This window comes from Rhinatrema bivittatum, chromosome 3 (assembly GCF_901001135.1).
Source record: "Rhinatrema bivittatum chromosome 3, aRhiBiv1.1, whole genome shotgun sequence".
NCBI lineage: Eukaryota > Metazoa > Chordata > Amphibia > Gymnophiona > Rhinatrematidae > Rhinatrema > Rhinatrema bivittatum.
In genome coordinates this window covers 178,991,033-179,011,182 of record NC_042617.1, presented here as the reverse complement: position 1 = coordinate 179,011,182, position 20,150 = coordinate 178,991,033, and the positions used below count along the sequence as shown (strand labels likewise).

At 41.7% G+C, this 20,150-nt stretch overlaps 1 protein-coding gene across 10 annotated transcripts in view; it reads left to right on the top strand.

Moving 5' to 3' along the window:
• The window catches only part of SDCCAG8 (serologically defined colon cancer antigen 8), a 694,410-nt gene that overhangs the window by 193,471 nt on the left and 480,789 nt on the right, over positions 1 to 20,150 (top strand). For all 10 annotated transcript variants that reach the window (XR_003855449.1, XM_029593983.1, XM_029593984.1 and 7 more), the window contains exons 12-13: positions 1,092 to 1,226; positions 18,708 to 18,824. Coding sequence is in view for 9 of the 10 variants with exons in the window: in XM_029593983.1 (XP_029449843.1) it covers positions 1,092 to 1,226; positions 18,708 to 18,824 (252 nt within the window). In the remaining variant the exon portion in view is untranslated. The remainder of the gene's footprint in view (positions 1 to 1,091; positions 1,227 to 18,707; positions 18,825 to 20,150) is intronic.

Below are 20,150 nucleotides of genomic sequence, written 5' to 3'. Positions count from 1 at the left end.
GACACCCTTATAATGTAGTTCAAATGCCTGTTAATGTATGATCAGGATTTCTCACTTAGGATCTTCTTTCCTGCCACTTTCAAAGGTAGGTCATCCTTATTGTATAGTCTTTTACTGGTCCATGCACAACCCCAGCCTCCAATATATCCAAATCCACTTTCTTTACACCATGTTTTGAGCCTTACTTTCTTACCTGGTTTGCATTTCTGCCAGCTGAAGATCCTGGAAGGCATTTAATTTTTGTGTTGCCTTTGAACAGAGATCCAAAATGAGTTCCTCTAATGATTGTCTCCTATCAAATAGAGTTTTCTTTTATGAGATTTGATAATGTTAAAGGGTGACAGTTGTATTTGGTGGCTTTTTCCTTTACAGATATCCACTTACTGTCTGCTGGAGGAGCAGCTTCAGTTTCCAGTGCAGGAAAGGCATTATGTGAGGGTATCAGTGTGGACATAGGATGTCTCTTCAACCCAGGCCTTAATCTAACAGATCCCACCATATTCATGGATATTTGAGTCCTCTGTGGGAGTTGGGGTAGATATCTTGAATGTTTCTCAATTGATGAGACTGGATATCTGAGTCACAGGCCTTGTTTTACCAGAGCCCATTGTAATACATTTATTCCTGGATATTTGAGTCCTCTGTGGGAATGAGGGCAATAATAAGACTCCCTGTGGAGCTTGCAGTTCTGTGACTACAAGCTCATTTTCAAAATCCACCGAGTACATACAGTGTAGGTACAAAGTTAGAGGTGTGAAATTACACATGGAAATTTAAAAATGGAAATGTATTCAGATATATTGCAGAATTTTCTAACAATTGCTACCTGCTGAGTCTATCAATGAGCTGCTACAGTAAATTAGGGGCAATGCTTATAACAATTGGGCATCTTTGGTCTATACCGAGAGAGGCATTTATTGCATCAAATATCAAATACTGAAAAAAATACACATTTATTTATAAGTTAAAATTAGTATTTTAGGATTTGTTATGCAGTGCTAGCAAACACTGAATGCTTTTCAATACAGATCCGTATTTGTACTACTTCAGTGTCATCAATGCTTTTACATTTTCTCTTGGTTTTCATACAGGTAATATCTTTATCAGAGGATGTAGCCCGACTAGAGGCTCAGCTTGAGAGAGTTGTAAGAGAGAAGAATTGTATAGCAAATCAGTTAGAGGGAGCACAAAATCAGCTCTGCTGTCAACAGACAGAAGTTACAAAGGTAACAAAACATTCCCAAATTTTATCTTAGTGAAAATGCAAACATTTCCCCTCATTTCAAACTTTTTTTTAAAATATTCCAGTACTACTTTCATAGTGTTCATGTATTCCAATTTTGAAAAACAAAAATTAAATTATATAATTTTTAATAAAACACTGTGCTTTGAAATAGGGATCAACAATTACTAACTGCTATGACATTTTGTTTTATTTCTGTTCTTGTGTGGAACTCAAATAATTTTTTTTAATTACTATTTCCCTGTCTTCCCTGAATAGCCCTTTAAACCCTTGGTCATCTATATGACTTCCTCAAAGGCTTTTTACTTCAAATGTACTTGAAAAAGATTTTATTAGTTTTTGGCTTTATGTGACGCTTTTTCTTTGATTGTCTTTTGATGTGTCTTACTACTGTTTTATATCTTACTTGTCAATGCTTTTAGGCTTGGAACTATTTTTTCATCTAGGGCTGCTTTTTGTTTTCTGAAAGATTTATTTATTTATTTAAACGTTTTTTATAGACCGGTATTCGTTGAAACATCATATCGGTTTACAAGGAACTAGAACAGTGGAAATACATTAAACAGGGAGTAAAAAACTTGGGAGGGTATAACTAGTACAGAGTCAAAGGATATACGGTATATACAATATGTACAGGTGTACAGTACAATATACAAGTGTACGGTGATATTTGTGTAAGGAGGGATTGATGAAAAGGGGGGAATGAATAGGGGGGAGTAGGTGGTTATGAGAGAGGGTGGGCGATCCAAGGGGTTCTACTAAGGGTACAGTAGGGGGGAGGGGAAAATTGGAAGTGAAAAAAAGCAGATCATTAAGGGGCAGGTTTCAGAATTACAACCAGGTCGAGAGTAGAGGAGGAGAGGGGTAGTGACTATTCAGGGAAAGCTTGTTTGAATAGCCACGTCTTGAGGTTTTTTTTTAAATGTTTGTGTGCTAGGCTCTATCCGAAGATCGGTCGACATGGAGTTCCAGAGGGTAGGTCCAGCAAGGGAGAAGGCGCGGTCTTTTGTGGAGCAGAAGTGTGTGGATTTGGGGGAGGGGGTGTGGAGAGTACCCTTGTAGGCCGATCTTGTTGGGCGGTTAGGGTGTGCATAGGCGGAGGGAGTTATCGAGCCAGTGAATGTCATTGTTGTGGATGGTTTTGTGAATAATAGATAGGCTTTTGTAGGTGATACGAAAGGCAATAGGGAGCCAATGAAGTTCTTTGAGGACAGGAGTGATGTGGTCTGTTTTGCGGGAGCTTGTTAGAATTCTTGCAGTTGCGTTCTGTAACATTTGGAGGGGTTTAAGGGATGAGGCGGGGAGGCCTTGTAATAAGGCATTACAGTAATCAATTTAAGAAAAAATAGTGGATTGGAGGACTATGTGGTAGTCGTTAAAGTGGAGGAGAGGTTTGAGCTTTTTGAGAACATGGAGCTTGTAGTGGCATTCTTTTATGGTTGTATTGATGAAGGTTTTTAGGTTGAGTTGGTTGTCAATGATAACACCAGGGTTTCGTACATTTTGCTGGAGGGAAGTGGAGAAGGGCTGGGGGTTGGTGTTGGGAGGGGGTGAGGGATCATTGGGGAGGAAATGATGATGAGTTCTGTTTTTGCAGTGTTAAGAGCAAGTTGGAGGTTGGTGAGGAGGTGGTTTATGGAGTTGAGGTGGGTTTCCCAGGTTTTGAGGGATTTGTGTAGGGATTCTTGTTTGGGGATGACGATTTGTACATCGTCTGCATAGATATAGTGAGTGAGGCCGAGTTCAGAGAGGAGTTGGCAGAGGGGCAGGAGGTATATGTTAAAGAGAGTGGATGAAAGGGATGACCCTTGGGGGACTCCTTGGGAGAGGTGGATGGGCTTGGATTCTGTGTTGGCGATGTGGACTGTGTATTGTCTGTTTTCCAGGTAGGATATGAACCAGAGTAAGGCAGTTCCTGAGATCCCAATTTCTGCGAGGCATTTGATTAGTATGTTGTGGTTAATGGTGTCAAAGGCAGCAGAGATATCTAACATGGCAAGTAAGTAGGAGTGCCCTTGGTCAAGACCTTTAAGGAGGGTATCTGAGAGAGAGATGAGGAGTGTTTCCATACTGAAGAACTTGCGGAAACCAAATTGGGATGGGGATAGGATGTTATGGATCTCCAAGTAGTCAGTTAGTTGCTTGTTGACAATTTTTTTCCAAGACTTTTGTCAGGAAGGGGAGGTTAGAGATTGGTCTGTAGTTTGCTGGCTCTGCAGGGTCGAGGTTGTATTTTATTAGGATGGGTTTCACTATCGCATGTTTTAAGGAATCAGGGACTTTGCCATGGGTGAGTGAGCAATTAATTATCTCGGCTAATGGTTTGGCAATTGTGCTTGCTATGGGTAGTAGGGCTTTGCTGGGAATAGAGTCGGCAGGTGGGAAGAGGGGTGTAGTCTTTTTAGTATGGTTAGTATTTCTGAGACTGTAGTAGTGTCGAGTGATTCTAATGTGGCATTTGTATATTTAATGGAGGCGTGAATAGTGGGGATAGGAGAGGAGAATCGTTGAAGGATTTTAGCAATTTTGTCTTTGAAGAAGCCGGCGATCTGTTCACATTTGGCTTTTGTGTCCTCTTCTGATAAGTGGGGGTGGTGATGGTTTGATGAGATCGGCTACAAATGTGAAGAGGGCTTTGGGGTTGTATAAGTGAAGAGGGCTTTGGGGTTGTATAAGTTGTATAAGTGAAGAGGGCTTTGGGGTTGAAAGATGCCCTTTTGGCTTTAACTTCCTTTTTCACTTCATCATTAACTCATTCTGGCAGTCATTGGATCTTCCTTTGACATTTTTTAATGCATGGAATATATTTTATTTGGGCTTCCAAAACAGTTTTTTTAAATTTCCATGCCTCATGCCCACATTTTTTTTTTTGTAATTAAAGATTTTTTATTAAGTCAAACAGAAGAACATGTAAACCATACAAGGCACATTTAGAAAGCAACTAAACAGAACCGAACGCATTAATTTTGTACAAATTCAATCTTCAGAACCAGTAGGACAGCAATATAAGAAATAGTGTAACATAATTCGCAAAGAAGGTTTACATCCCAGCAAATGTACCACTACTTTTATGAATACAGAACCCCCCCCCCCCCAATTGCCTCATGTTGACACTGCATATCAGGAGAAATTATAGAATGCTGCTCGAAATGACAGGTATAAAATACATAAAAGCTGTCAGGTATAAGACAGGCTGCCTGACAAAGATGGCAGAACGTGAATTATGGGGTATCAACTGATCCTAGGTGCAAGGGGTCATAGAAGATAGCCACAATTGGTAGGGTCGCCAAATCAGTTCAAAGTGAGGAACTCTCTTATGCTTATAAGCTGTAATTTTTGATAATAAAAAAATTTTCTGCACCTTTTGTTGTATAGCTGCTTTTGTGGGGACTCCGGGGGATTTCCATAAACGTGCAATTTCGCAACGACTAGCAGTTAATATGTAATGAGCTAATCTGTTATGATCCTCCGAAAGCCCTGGTATTTTTATGCCTAATAAGGCCTGCGCAGGTGTGAGGGAGGGCAACCCAGGGAATAAATCACTCATCCAATGAAATATGTCACCCCAGACCATCTGCAGCTTGGGACAGTCCCACCACATATGGCAATAAGTACCCACCTCCAAACAAGACCACCAAACAAGTATCTGGGTAATGAGGTGTGAACTTATGCAATTGAGCAGGACACCCATACCAACGATAAAGCACTTTATAAGAGTTCTCAATAAGAGAGGCCACAATATATCTTCTACCCATATTTTGAAAAATAGACTGCCAGTCCTGGGGAGCCCAGTTTACCTGAAGATCTTTCTCCCATGTCTTCTGAAAATTATAGGAAGGCACATCCTGTAACGATAGTAATTGGTATATCATAGACAAAACCTTAGTACAACCATTGGCCTTTTCACAAAACTTTTCAAATTTGGATTTCCCTAAGTTGAGATGCAAGGCAATCATGTTGGCCTGAGCAAAATGAGTTAATTGTAAATATGGGTACAAAGCAGAGTCAGGCAACAAGTAAGCCCGTTGAAGATCTGCAAATGGGCGCATTGCAGTTTGGCCCCAAACATGCCCCCAGTGCTGAATTCCCCTCTGCCTCCATACTATGAAAGCCGAACTCTCAAAGCCAGGGCGGAATGCTTTATTAGTATATAAGCTGGTGCTAGTATGGTATTCCCTACTGCCCACTAAAGAAGTTCCATGTTGCTGCCACAATTGTAACAACATGAGTGTGGAGGGAGGAAGCACCAGACTCGGGTCCACTATCCAAGTTTTTTCTGGGTTGCCAAATAAGACTACTAAGTGGCACATTACCCAGGAGTTCTTGAGTGATAAGCACCCATTGTTTAGGTCATCTGGACAGGTGCAAGTCCACCAACTTTTTAAACTGGGCGGCTCTAAAGTATCGAGTGAGATCCAGAACACTAAGTCCCCCTTTTAGTTTGGATTGAGTGAGTACCCTTTTGGCTACCCGGGGTCTCCATCCTGCCCAAATGAAGGTCATACATCGCTTTTGCCACTGCTTTAAGAGCGAAGCTGAAACCAGGATCGGAAGTGTTTGAAACAGATATAAAGTTTAGGCAAAATATTCATTTTTAAAACGCCCATTCTACCGAGCCATGATATATGGTAGTGGCTCCATTCTTCCATATCCTTGTCTATTTTGTTCCATAAAAGTATATAATTTATGGTAAGTAAATCCTGAGTGGCACTGAGCTGAATCCCAAAGTATTAATCTGCGTTCTTTTGCCCATTTGAATGGAAACAACTCCTGTAATCAACTGACCACCCTGGGTGGGATATTTATATTAAGAATCTCAGATTTGTCCCAGTTAACCCTAAATCCAGAAACTCTACTAAAGGCCTCCATTTCATCAGTCACACTCTCAAGGGAGTACTCCGGGTCGGTAAGGGTGAATAAGATATCATCGGCATACAGGGAGATTTTAGTGGAAATTCTACCTACTACAGTCCAGTAATATCGGCGTTACGGCGGACGTTAATAGCAAAGGGTTCAAGAAATAGTGCAAAGGAGCAGTGGGGATAGCAGGCAACCCTGCCTAGTCCCCCTGCCACCTCAAAAGTGGGGGAGTAACCACCGTAATCTTCAAGCGAGCCCTGGGAGAACTATATAACTGACGTAACCATTGAAGATATGGGGCACCAAAGCCCATTCGTTCCATAGTCTGAAAGAGATAAGTCCAATGCACTATATCAAACTCCTTTTCGGCATCAATTGATAGAGCCAGAGAAGGGATTTTATGTTTTTGTACAAACCAAATGTTGTCCAGGATCTTGTGAACATTGTCGGCGGTAGTTCTCCCAGGGATAAACCCTGCCTGGTCGGCGTGCACCAACTGAGCTATAAAGCAATTCAAAAGGTTCGCAAGAATTTTTGCCAGTAATTTAACGTCAAGGTTCAAAAGAGAAATGGGTCTATCTGAGCCGCACACAGTTGGGTCTCGTCCAGGCTTTACCAGCAGCGTAATCCCTGCTGTATTAGTCCATGCAGATAACGTAGTCCCCATTCTCAGGGAGTTAAAACATTTTAATAGGATGGGCGTAAGTGCTGTGGAAAATTGTTTATAAAACCTCGGAGTATATCCATCGAGGCTCGGGGATTTACCATATTTGAGGGATTTAATGGCTTCTTGTAGTTCTATTGTCATTATGTCCTTATCTAAAAATTGCCTCTGAGCTGCTGTCAAGGTTGGGACAGGTATATTGGACACGCAGTAATGGCACCCACCTGTATAGCTGAATCGCCACTATAAAGTTGAGTGTAAAACTGATAGAATCTGCACCTAATTGAGGTGTTATCAGTAAGAATCCTCCCTATATTATCTTTATTTTTTGGGATGGTGGCCTGGGCCTGTCTGCGTTTTGAGAGCTTGGGCTAAGTAGCGGCCAGCTTTATTCCCTCCCTCAAAAAACTTCTGCTGAGCCAGTTCCAAATGATGCCCTATCCGTGCAGAATCCAGCGCTATTATTTTATCTCTAATCTCCTGGATAGAGCCCTGAAGAGGGGAGCGAACTGTATCCTGCATATGAGCCTGTTCTAGCTTATGCAAGATATTCATCAGGCCTTGGCGTTCCTTCTCCCTTTGTCGTTTAACAAAAGTCACCTGGGCAATAAAAGAACCCCGTAATACACTTTTCAGACAGTCCCATAGTGTCCCTGGATTAACTTCTCCTGTGTCATTAATACGTATATATTCCTGTATTTCCCTGACCATCTGCTTCTGAAATGCACTGTCCTCCAAAAGGGAATCATTAAGTCGCCAATAGCGCTGACCGGTATCATACTGGTGTAAGTGCAATTGAAACCAGATGGAGGCATGGTCAGACCAAACTACGGGTTCAATATCCACCGCTCGCACTGCATTAAGTCTAGCTTTATCAATCAGAAACATATCTAAATGAGAGTAACTGTTGTGAGGGGGTGAGTAATAAGTATAAACATCTGGAAGAGGAAAGCGAGAACGCCAAACATCCACCCCCGCTATTAGTGTAATAATGTGTTTGAGGGCCTTCCTAGAGAGGGCGGAGTCCGAGCTAGTCCCCGAGGAATTATCCAGATATGGGTTAAGCGTTAGGTTAAAGGCCCTACCAAGGATTACACTCCCCTCCGCCTTATCCACTAAAACTGTATGAAGCCTGGTATAGAAGGCTTCCTTTTGAGAAGTAGGACCATATACCGTGCAAAGCGTAAGAGATTCCCCACCCAAAATCACATTGAGAAGAAGATATTGGCCTTGAGGATCAGGGAATGAGCCCCGCAATTCAAAGTGTACATCCTTATGTATTAAAATTCCTACCACTGAGTACTTAGAGTCCTTTGTTGCCGCCGCCCAGAATTGGTTTAGGGTATTTGGTTGAACGCAGAAAGCCTTCATATCGCTTTTGAAGATGAGTTTCTTGCAAATAAATTACATCAGCAGATAAAAAGTCCCATCTCCTGATATAAGAGCCTCCTCTTCCGACCTGAATTTAAACCCTTAACATTAAGTGAAATAAATTTAACTGTGGACATATTAAGTCTGGCCAAGCACACCCCCTAGCTCAGTCCCATCCCCAGCTACACCTGGGCTAAGGAACCACAGAATCAGTGACCCAGTTAGAAGTCTCAGGCCCAGCATTTGGAAAGAGCAAGCCCTACAAACCGTTGTACTGTGAAATCCCTATGCATAACAAACCCTCCACAATGTCACCCTGTGAATTGGTATAAAGCATGTTATGAAGCAAAGCACCCAAACACCCCCCCCCCCCCCATCCCCAGCAGTACCCAGGAAGGAATCCCTTGTTTCTGGAAATATCTGGAGGAAGAAACCATACCGGGAGACGGAACCCTCCAACCCCGGAGCAAGAGGTAGTACACGATAAACATTATCCAACTCAACTGAAACTATGATTACCCACGAATCTAAGAAATCAGTCAGTCCAATGAGGATTATATCTCCTGTGAGTCCCTGCTTTTGACAAGGTAAGCAGAGACAGTCAAACTATAGAGGCAGAGCAGTTCAGGTAAGGGCATCAGCCACCAAGTTGTCACTGGCGTTTCTGCAAAGTCTGCGTCCCCCTTTGTTGACATGTTGCCACCGTGGTGCAGCCATTTTGGAGCTTTGTAGGAGCGGCGACCTTCTGAGCTGGCAATTCCACCGACAGTCCCACCTCTTTCAGGGCTTGTACAGCTGCGTCCAGGATGCAAACCTTGAAGGATTTCCCTTTCTATCTGAAACCATAAGCTGAAAGGAAAGAGCCATCTATAGCGTATGGATGCTGATGATAGTGCAGAAGAGAGAGAGGTCAGAAAGTTATTCTTTTACATAAGGTGCTGGAAGCTAAATCCGCATATATGGCGATCTCATTCTCTTCCCAGATCCAGATTCGGCGTTGTCTTGCTGCAGTAGCAATCTTTTCTTGTATGCAAGTGAATGAAAGCATACCATGATGTCCCGTGGCTGGTTACAAAATTCTAGGCCCCAAGGTCCTGTGCGCCCTTTCAATCCGCAGCTCGGTAGGGGAGCCCCCTATGTCACTTTATTTCTCCAAGGATCAGGTTGCAGATCTTCTGAATGACTAGGGGACAGTCTGTGTATTCCTCTTTTTCAGGGATACCCTTAAAGCGTAAGTTGCACCGTCTAGACCTATTCTCTAGGTCTTCAAGTTTATCCGCCAGCTCCGACTGAGTGGCTTGTAGAACTGTGACCTCTGTTTGTTGCTGAGTCCAGCGCTCTCCTCGTGCTCATCAAGCCTGAGGCCCAGTTCCGTGAGGTCCTCCCTCATTTCTTGCAGAGTAACAGCGATCTCATTTTTAAATGATTTAATGTCCTGCCGGATTTCCATAAACCATGATTGAAGTTCTACATGATGATGGCAGCTCAGAGCCCTCCTCCCCCTTCACTCCCCGAGTTCTCCCGAATCATCCGTTGCCGCCATTTTGGGCTCCAGAGGGTCCGGAGCTTCCCCTCCTTTATTATAAGAAAATTTTTAAAGTCACACCGGCTTTTTTGTCACCATGTGCCCGCTGTCGTTCGCCACCAGAATCTCGGGGAGGGCTCCCGAATCGCGTGGGTAATCACTGATTTTATCCGATAAAGCCCCGGGAGGCAGGGAGCTCGCTAGAAGCCAACCGGCATGGGAAGTGACGTCACTTCCTCCCTCCTCATGCAAACTTTTAACCTTAGCAACTGCTCTGTCGTGACGTGTGAGCCCAGTAGGCGAAACTGCTGGGTCCACATTGACAATAGACATGTTCCTGCTGGAATTAGAACTAGGCTTCACCTATTCCTTCCAGAGTTGATCCTCTTCTCCCACAGGTTGCACCCTTGGGCTCTGAGGCCAGCATGATCTCCCTGCCTTAGTTGGCAACTTTACTATTTGGGAAATAATGCATAGATTCTCCAAGATGGCCCACTTCATTCCACTCCTAGGGTTACTCTCTGCACCCAAGTTGGCCCAGCTATTCATACAACAGAACAAGTGGGTTAAAGGCTGCACCACAAACATCAATCAAAATAACAAGAAATACAAGAGCCAGTCTCAAATATGTTGTATAAATGTAGCATAAGGAAAACTGAAACTGCTGGTGAAAACCAGCAATGGTTTATTTAAATCATAGATGAGCAGTGTAGACAGTAGTTGATAAAGTAGCTAAGTCTCATCAAACATGTATGTGTTTCACTGAGGTGCTGCATCGTGAGGGACAGATTACTAGAAAGTAAATACAAAAATATATAAGAAAAAATACACTAAAGCAAATTATTTGAACTTGAAAACAAAAACCTTTGTATTCTCCAGGAAAAGACATTCCTGCTTCTGTCAGAACATGGCACTTGTCAGTTGTGTACAGAGTTGTAAACAGGGTTGTATACAGGGTTGTAAATGAAAGACAAGTCTGTGAGAGAGTATACATATCATTGCAAAAGCGCACCAAACCAGTTGTGAGCCCAAAGCTCTAATCAAGGATAAGAACAAACAGCTAGTCAACTTACTGGAACTATACAATAAGATAGTACAGCTTACATGTAATATGGAGCATGTATAGAAGAAAAATACATGTGAATCAGAGCATAGAAAATGTAATATAGTAAAGAAAACCTATAATATCAAACACAAACATAGAACCCCATCACAGGAGGTAAACGTAGCCAGGCAATAAACATACACAAGTATTTCAAGGAAAGAATGCAAACAAATTATTGTGAAAAGAAAGAAAATTAATAAGGAATTTAGTAGAACTGGGACCACTCATTCTACTGATCAGATGCACTAACTTGTGCACTTCCATATTCAAAGAGGGCGGGTACCTTGTGTAAGATGATTAGATGGCACTGGGATGTTTATCTCTCCATCCTGTATTCTGTAATGCCCCACAATTTGCGTTCCTCAGGGATGGAACCTCTGAGACTTTTTGTCATCTCAGCTTTTTCTTCCATCATTCCCAATACGTCTTTTACTGGACACAATCCATGTAGGTCCTGTCAAGTGTGAATCTTATCATTATCACTGTCTATTTCATCATCCCGCTATTAATAGAGAATACCCACTTCGCTTTTCATCAGATTGTAATACTTCATTTGTAGTGTATGTAATTTTATGCCCCTGCTCATTGTTATATGTCAGCAGAACAACTCATGCTATTCGTATACGTATCTATGAACATTGTAGTTGTTTATAGCACCAGAGGGAGGAAGCCCCCCTTGTTTCATACTGGTTAGATGCATGACATACTATTGTGAACAAGATTCCTTTAATTACTGGTCTTGTGACTTATAATCTCCAGTACTTGTTTATTACTGTAACTTGGTTAAAACATGGAGATATTAGTTCCTTCCAGCAAGCTTGTCCCCCTTATTATAATTTTCTTCACAAAGATAGGCCAGAGTGGAAGGGAGGTGGTATATCCTTTATCTTTTATAGCCTACTGCCTCTCAAAGAGTTATCTATTAAATTTATATCTGCCACTGAATTTCTTTTTCTCCAGTTTCACAAGACTATTAGATTTAATTTACTTCTATTTTATCAGTCATCCCTTGTGTCTGATCATCAGCTGTAGGAGTTAATTACATAGATAAATGAATGTTCTACTAAAAGTTGACATTTAATCTTACTTGGTGATTTTAATCTATATACTGATAAAGCTGGAAATTTCATTGAATTCTTGTTTTTCTCAGCTATGTCTGATCTTTTGCTTACTCAGTGGGTTAAGCAGCCTGTGCATAAAAATGGGCATACCTTGGATCTGATTTTCTCTTTTCAGAAAATACACCTTCAAGCAAATTCTTTTAGATTTACATTTTTCACATGAACTAATCATACAGGGATTACTTTTCTTTTGAATCAGCATGTTCTTTGTTTTTCTCTGTTGATAACCAAAATCCTTGTTTGAAACACCAAGGATTTGAATCTACATGACTGAGCTCAGACCTTAGTATTACCACCCGATTTTTCTAATTTCCATCTTGAGGATAAAATCACATCTAGAAATAGTAAACTACAGGATGCTTTTGACCATTATTGCTCAAGTAGAGGTATCAATATGCCATAGTATCATTCACACCTTAAAATCGTAAAGAAGCAGATCAGACACCAAGAAAGGCTATGGGGCAAACACCAAGATTTTGGACTAGAACATAAGAACATGCCATACTGGGTCAGACCAAGGGTCCATCAAGCCCAGCATCCTGCCTCCAACAGCGGCCAATCCAGGCCATAAGAACCTGGCAAGTACCCCAAAACTAAGTCTATCCCATGTTACTGTTGCTAGTAATAGCAGTGGCTATTTTCTAAGTCAACTTAATTAATAGCAGGTAATGGACTTCTCCACCAAGAACTTATCCAATACTTTTTAAAACACAGCCTACACTAACTGCACTAACACATCCCCTGGAAATAAATTCCAGAGTTTAATTGTGCGTTGAGTGAAAAAGAACTTTCTCACAGGACAAGCAGGATGGTAGACCTCACATATGGATGGCATCATCAAGATGGAGCCCAATCACGGAACACTTTTGTCAAAATTTCTAGAACTTTGACTGGCACCTACTGGACATACCCAGCATGGCACTAACCCTGCATCCAGCAGGGGTCCCCCTTCAGTCTCTTTTTTTCCATGCAGCAGTAGCCATAAGGGTTAAGGAGCTCTCTAGAGATTCCTGACAGGAATTTTCCTCATGGAAGTCTTTAAAAATGTTCAAAAAATTCTACCTCATAGGGGGTTCCCCTATCGATATCCATACTCCACGGTCGAAAGATAAGGCTTTACCCTCGTTTGTGATCGATTCCCATCGAATTTTCCCTTCGGGGCCTACCGGCCATCGACCACACTGCGGCTAAATTTTTGTCGAAGCCATGGCGTTGGGTTTTCATCAGTGCCCCGATTGTCCTCGGACAATGTCCATCACAGACCTGCATAGAGTTTGGGTATTGTGCTTTGGGTCCGACCATGATACCCTAACTTGCACCAAATGTGCCCAAATGACGCCGAAGGGCCGTAAGGCCTGCTTAGAGAAGATGGAGTTTCTTTTTCATTCAAAACCCCTGACTCCATCGACCGCTTCAACTTCGTCCGAGCCGGTGCCATCAACTTCTCGCCAGCAGTGGGACACCGGTGCTACCCGACCGGCATCAACTACTCCAAAGGTGTCAACTTCTTCCTCATTGCTTCAGGAGAAGGACCGAGGAGAACATCGTGAAAAGTGTCAACACCGGCATCGGAAGGCTCAGTCCGCTGATCCAGGCAAGCCCTTGGCATCGGTGTCGACAGAGCCACTGACAAACAAATACCGTCCAGAGAAGACCCCATCCTCCTCTGTGACCAGGTCACTGAGGCATTCTCCACCTTCATCGGTGCAGGGAGCCACGACTCCACTTTTACCGGTGGACCCTTCTGGCTATGCTTCTATTGCCTCCTACTCCGGAGCTGGGGTTATATGCCCCATGCTTCCATGAGGAATTGGATCGGATGATCCAAGGCCATCGGTAAGGCAACTTCAGGGCTTCCAACCTCCACCGACACTGATGCCACACAAAGTATTATTGACGGAGATTTTATCAACCATTGGACCCCTTTCTGGACAAAAAGACAACCGCCCATCCTAGCGTTTCTAAGGCTAGCATGGCCACTGTGAAACATCTTACTGCTTCCTTTGGTCTTTCAGATCCGTGGCGACTTCTTCATCCACAAGCATGGACTATACTTTTTTTTTCCTTCCCACATTCATCTTACTCCAGGATAGACTATTTCTTCACCTCCCATCAGCTTGTTCACAGGATAAAGTCAGCACAAATCTGCCCCATTTTAATTTCCAATCATGTAGCGGTAATTATAACATGTACCCTGCAAAACCTAATTACAGTGAATCATCTATGGCGGTTCAACCGAACTTTTACTAACTGACTTGCTTTTTTAGATTTAACCCGGATTTAAGATCTCGGAATATTTCAGTTCAACAAAAATGCCGCAGTTTCAGCCTCATCCCTCTTGGAAGCTTTTAAAGCCAGGATACATGGGGAAATAATCAGTTTTTCCATTAAGCAAAAGAAGGCTCAAAATGCTGCTCTGTGCAGTCTCCAGCAGGAAGTAACTTCCCTTGAACAAACCTATATCCACTTTCCTTCAGATTCCTCTCTGAAAGCAGTGCTTAGAGCTCGATACCAATACAATCATTTATTAAGCTCTCAAGTCAAACTTGGTCTGTTTCAGTCTAAAGCATTGTATTATGCGGAGAACAACAAATGTGGTCATCTACTCTCTTCAAACCTTCAAAAGAGGAAGGAAAAGAAAGGAGTAGTCCAAGTGACTTTCCCGTCTAATCAACCATTGATGTCGGACACTGATATTTTAAAAGCTTTCAGCGATTTTTATGCCTCTCTATATCAATCAGAGTCTACAGCAACTTCTGAAGAGATTCAGGCCTTCCTAACCCATCTATATCACCCAGCACTTTCGCCTACCCAGATGGCTAAAATAGATGGACCAATTACAACAATTGAAATAACCTCTTTGATAACCTCTCTCTCTCTACTGGAAAAGCGCCCGGCCCAGATGGATACACCACAGACTTTTATCAGGCATTCCAAAAGGACCTTGTACCACATCTTTATGATTATTTCTCATCAATCCTTTCTCGATCCAACACCCTTTCAAAATTCACTGAGGCTTGTATAGTGGCAATTCCAAAGCCAGGTAGAGATGAGTCCAATATTGCTAATTACAGACCAATCTCTCTACTTAAGATGGATTATAAGATATTTACTAAAATTTTGGTAACTAGACTTTCCCAAGTTATGTGTTCTCTCATTCACCCTGATCAATCTGGATTTATCAAAAATCGTCTTATAGCCAACAATACTTGCCTTTTTTTCCACTTACATGAATTAACAATAGCCAATTCAGCTCCCACAGTGGCCATTTCCCTAGACGCTGAGAAGGCCTTCGATCGTATTGAATGGCAGTTCTTATTTTCTGCCCTGCGGTGGTTTGGATTTGGCCCCCAATTTTTAGCTTGGATAAGATTTCTATATCAATCCCCAACTGCTTTTTTATATATTAACTAGCTGTACCCGGCCACGCATTGCAGTGGCAGAGCCAGGTTAAGTGGAAAAGAAAGAAAAGAGAATGGGGATAACGGCCCCCTGCTCCCCCCCCCCCCGAACATGGATGCAAGAACATCCCCACGCCCCCCCCCCCGCAGGCCCGCCAATAACTGTCAAAAATGGTAGTCGGTGGAGCGGGCGTTCATTCCGGCATGGAAGTATTAGCGCCGGGCCCTCGGCAGCCAGCACTGAAACTGTCTCCAACAGCTGTTAGAACTTACTCTGTCAGTGGGGTGGAGCAATGGGAGCAGTCGTCTCGCTCAGATAGTAAGGGCGAAGGTGCACTGGTTGCCAGTCCAGAAAATGGCGTCGATGGACCCTCGCCCTTACTATGTCACATGGGCTACTGCCGCCATTGGCGTTCCCGAGTGTCCTAGTAAGGGACAGAGCCGTCGGCGCCATTTTGATTGCTGGCAGCTGATGGCTGTAGTGTATGCAATGTGTCACGGAGCGGCGTTGCCCCCCCCCCCCCCCCCCCCCCGCTAGAGCAGCCCGAACTATTCTGCAGTTTTGCATGCGTTTGGAGGGTGTGGGTAGTAAGTAGAAAAGTCATGTGCGTGGGGGGTGTGAGGAGGGTGTTTTTGTGTGAGTTCGTAGGGTGTGGGAATTGCAAACATGTGGCATGTGAGTGACCTCCCGGTGTAGCATGCTGGAATTTTGTGGGTTTTTGTGTGTTTTGGAAGGGTGTGTGAAGTAAGTACAATTGGCATGTGCGGGGGGGGTGTGAGGAGGGTGGATTTGTGTCTGGTTGTAGGGTGTGTGAATCCCAAATATTGGTCACGTGTGTGTGGGGTGTGAGCGTTTGTGCAAGGTGTAAGAGCTTGCGCTTACATCCAGCAGATGTCGCTGTTTTGTGGAACCAAATTTTAAAACTTTTTTACCAGCCCCCGGTGTGACATATATGTAATGTAAGTGTAGAAGAACCTTGCCGTATGTGAGGTGAAGCTTGTGTCCAAATTTGAAAGCAATCGGTTCAGTGGTTGCTGAGATTAGTGATTTCGTACAAACTATTTAACATTTTTATTTATATAGATAGCCAAATATCTCCTTCTTTTCCATTATTTAGAGGAACGCATCAAAGCTGTCCTCTCTCTCTCCACTTTTATTCAGTCTGGCTTTGAAACCACTACTTATAGCTATACGACAAGATCCCACTATAAAGGGTGTGACTCTTGGTTCTGAAATGTTTAAGCTCTCTGCCTATGCTGATGATGTCATTCTTTTTCTGTTGAATCCGGGACTCTCCCTCTCTAATCTTTTTACCTTAATATCTTCTTATTCTCTCCTATCTGGATACAAAATTAATTGGCATAAAACTGAGCTCCTCCCTCTAAATTACCTTGGTTCTTTAGTAGACCTCTCACACTTTCCTGTACAAAAAGTGACTTGTGGGCTAAAGTATTTAGGGATCAATTTCCATACAGACCTAGCAGCGACGTTAACTCACTGTGAATCTACTATCCTGCAACAAGGTCTCCCTTCATTTGACATGGTGGGGTAGATTGGAACTATTAAGATGGTTCTTGCGCCTAAGATTACATATGCTCTCTCCATGATTCCATATTTTTTTCTAAGGATTTTTATACACATGTTGACCGTTTAGTTACACGATTCTTCTGGCACAACAGAGCGCCTAGGGTAGCCCTTTCTAAGCTGAAAGCTGATAAACATGAAGGGGGAGTTAACTTCCTGGATTTTTACAGATATCATCAGGCTTTCATTCTACAACAAGGGTAACATTTTTCCAATAGTTTAGGTGCTTTGGAAAAGCCTTGCTGGGCTATCATAGAGCAGATGCTCCTTCACCCTTACCCTACAGAGTGTTTTCCAGGGATGACACTCACTCCCTGCACTGTGCTTATGGCGAATTTGATTCTATGTGCCCGTCTACTGTTGGATTATGGCGAAATTCTAAATTGGCTCCTCTATGGCATAATCCACTTATCCAAATTGGGGATCACCCTCTTGATTGGGTTGTATGGCAGAAACAAGGCATTTGGCTTCTCTCTTCTATAATGAAAAATAACGCCCCTCTCCCTTTTCAGGAGATAAAAAGACACGATGATTTACCAATGACTCAGTTTTATGCCTGGGATGCAATTACGCAGCACTTTACAAAGTTTAGTAGCACAGAAACTACATCCTGATAAATTGCCTTCTTTATTTATAATCTATCAGGATTATGGGCTTAAGAGCCATTTGGTTTCTTGCTTATATAAAATTATTAGAACCCTTGCTCTAAAACGGCCTATTACAAGTCTTTATTCTGTGTGGTCCATAGATTTTGATCATGTGCCTTCTAGGGAAGCATGGGTGTATGTATGGAAGATTTCTAATCGCATATCGCCCTCTTCCAGTCTTACTCAGACATCCTTTTTTATTTTGCATAGAGCGGTATGGACCCTATGGAAGCTCCATCGTGCAGATCTACTTACATCTCATGTCTGTTGGACGTTTTCCACCAGCAAAGCCACACTTAAACACATGTTGTATTCTTGCCCTTATGTTTATGTTTTTTTGGCAACAGGTTTGGTCGATCATATCTGACATTCTGAACCTTGCACGGCCCATTTCCTATACTCTGATAATTCTCAAAGGGGCAAGTACTTTTCTAAATCTACCCCTCCCACACAGGAAATTATTAGATTTCCTACTGACAGTGGCATTACATAACATTATGTCTAATTAGAAGCGTAGCGATATGTTATCTGAACATTTATGGTGGAGCTCTGTATGTCTACACTGTAAATATGAGAAGGCAATGGCGATTAAATTTAATAGGTTGGCTAAGTGGTCTCAGATGTGGAAGCCTCTAGATGCCTATATTGCTTCACTATAATACTTTTTATATGCTGGATTACACTGAACCCCATATGGCCTTTAGCAAATGTACTCCTTTTTTCTACACAGTTTGAGTCTCGCTTCTTTTAGTATCTTTTCTTTCTCCTTTTTCTTATTTTCTGTTTCCTGCTTTACCCTTTATTCTCTCTTCTCTCTTGTTTTTTGATTCTACCCTTTCTTCTTTTAGATGCCTTTATTTTTCACTAAATGGCTCCTCTGCTAATAGCATTGCTTTTGTTTAGATTTAAACAAAAATTGTTCAGATGTGGTTTACATTCTTGTATTCATGTCTTATAATCTTCAATAAAAATAATTTAAACAAAAAAATGTAAAATGAATCACAAGTGTAAAAGTCAGTAATCTTTTGGGCAGTACAGTATGTTTGAATTTTCTATTGTTGAATTCTCTAGAATTTCAGTTGTGTTATCTACAAGTGACCTCAAGAGGGCACTGAAAGATCTGATTGTAAATGTTGCTGGGGGCTTTTCCAGCTAGAGTTCATTGTTTTCTTTGCACTCTGACAGGTGTGTGGAGAAATGCGTTATCAGTTAAACCAAACCAAAATGAGGAAGGATGAGACAGAAAAGGAGTACAGAGAGTACAGGTCAAAAACTATCAGGGAACTTGAAAATAAAGACCAGGTAAGAGATGATTCTGGCATAACATTCATATTAAAGAAGTGATTAGTGATTCTTTCTGAAGCCGGAAAAGGTTGTTTATCAGATTCTATTCATTTGTTACTATTAGTTGGCTCTGATTTACTGGCAATAAGCCAATTAAGGCATGAAGAATTGCTGATACTGAGTCAGATCTTTTCTTTTGAGCCTTAAAACAGAGGACTGTAAACATTGTAAGCACAATTACATAATAGTTTTCCTCACATTTAGACAGTCTATACATGTTAACACCCATGTACATATATTGAAAACAGATGTTGCTTATATTTGTCAGCCATGTGACGGTGAAACTATTATTGGGGCTTCTCTCTCTTTTTTTTTTTTTTTATTATTTTATCTGGCTCTATTTTTTAATACACAACCATTAATCTGTTTGGTTTCAGAGGAAATCTGAGTAACATTTAACTAGTAACAAATCTTTTATACTGGGTGTGTGTATGGAGAATGATGCCTCATTTATCTGAGGCCTTTGAGCAATTCTATATTCTTACAGGTACAATTTAAATGTTTATATGTAAAACATTTATACACAAGTGCAGAAATGCTCTGAATCATGTTGATATGAATTGGTGTATGAACAATAGTATGCTGTTGGATAATTTATACAAAAATGTATCTGTATAGAAGATAAAACAGACTCTGTGAGCTACTATATATATGTTTGATCAGTCGCAAGCAATCCATGGAGACTTGGATGCTTTATGTAACTAATGGATGAATTAATTCATTTCACAGCTTCACACTATGAGTCCAATGTAACAAAGTGTACTAAGGCTGAGTGCATAGTCTAACTTCCATTTTTGTGTACATATGTTTACTCCCAATGTAATAAAGATTTTAGCACAGAAACAGGAGTTAAAATACACATTCAAATTAATACTCCTCCTTGTAAATCCTGTTTTAATGTAGACATTAGTTATTATTCCCAAATGCAGAGAGATGTGTAGGCTTGACTCAAATTTTTGTGATATTGGGAGTGGAGTATAGTGAAATCACATCTCTGGAACTAGTGTTAGTCTATTGTGCAGTGCCACACTGTAGTCCTGGACCTGGAGTTTAGGAGTCCTAGTCTTGAGTTTTGTGCACGCAACTTTTCGGAGCACAATATTTATGCTCCTAACTTGTGCACAACTTTTAGGGGAACAAATTTTATTTCATGTTTTGTGCATGTTAAACATTTTTCTATGTGCATTTTTGGGTTATAGTCCTTTATTCAACCTCTGATGCATTAATTACCATTAACTTACTGCATTGGGAGTTAATTATTTTTTTTTTAGCATATGAGTAAAG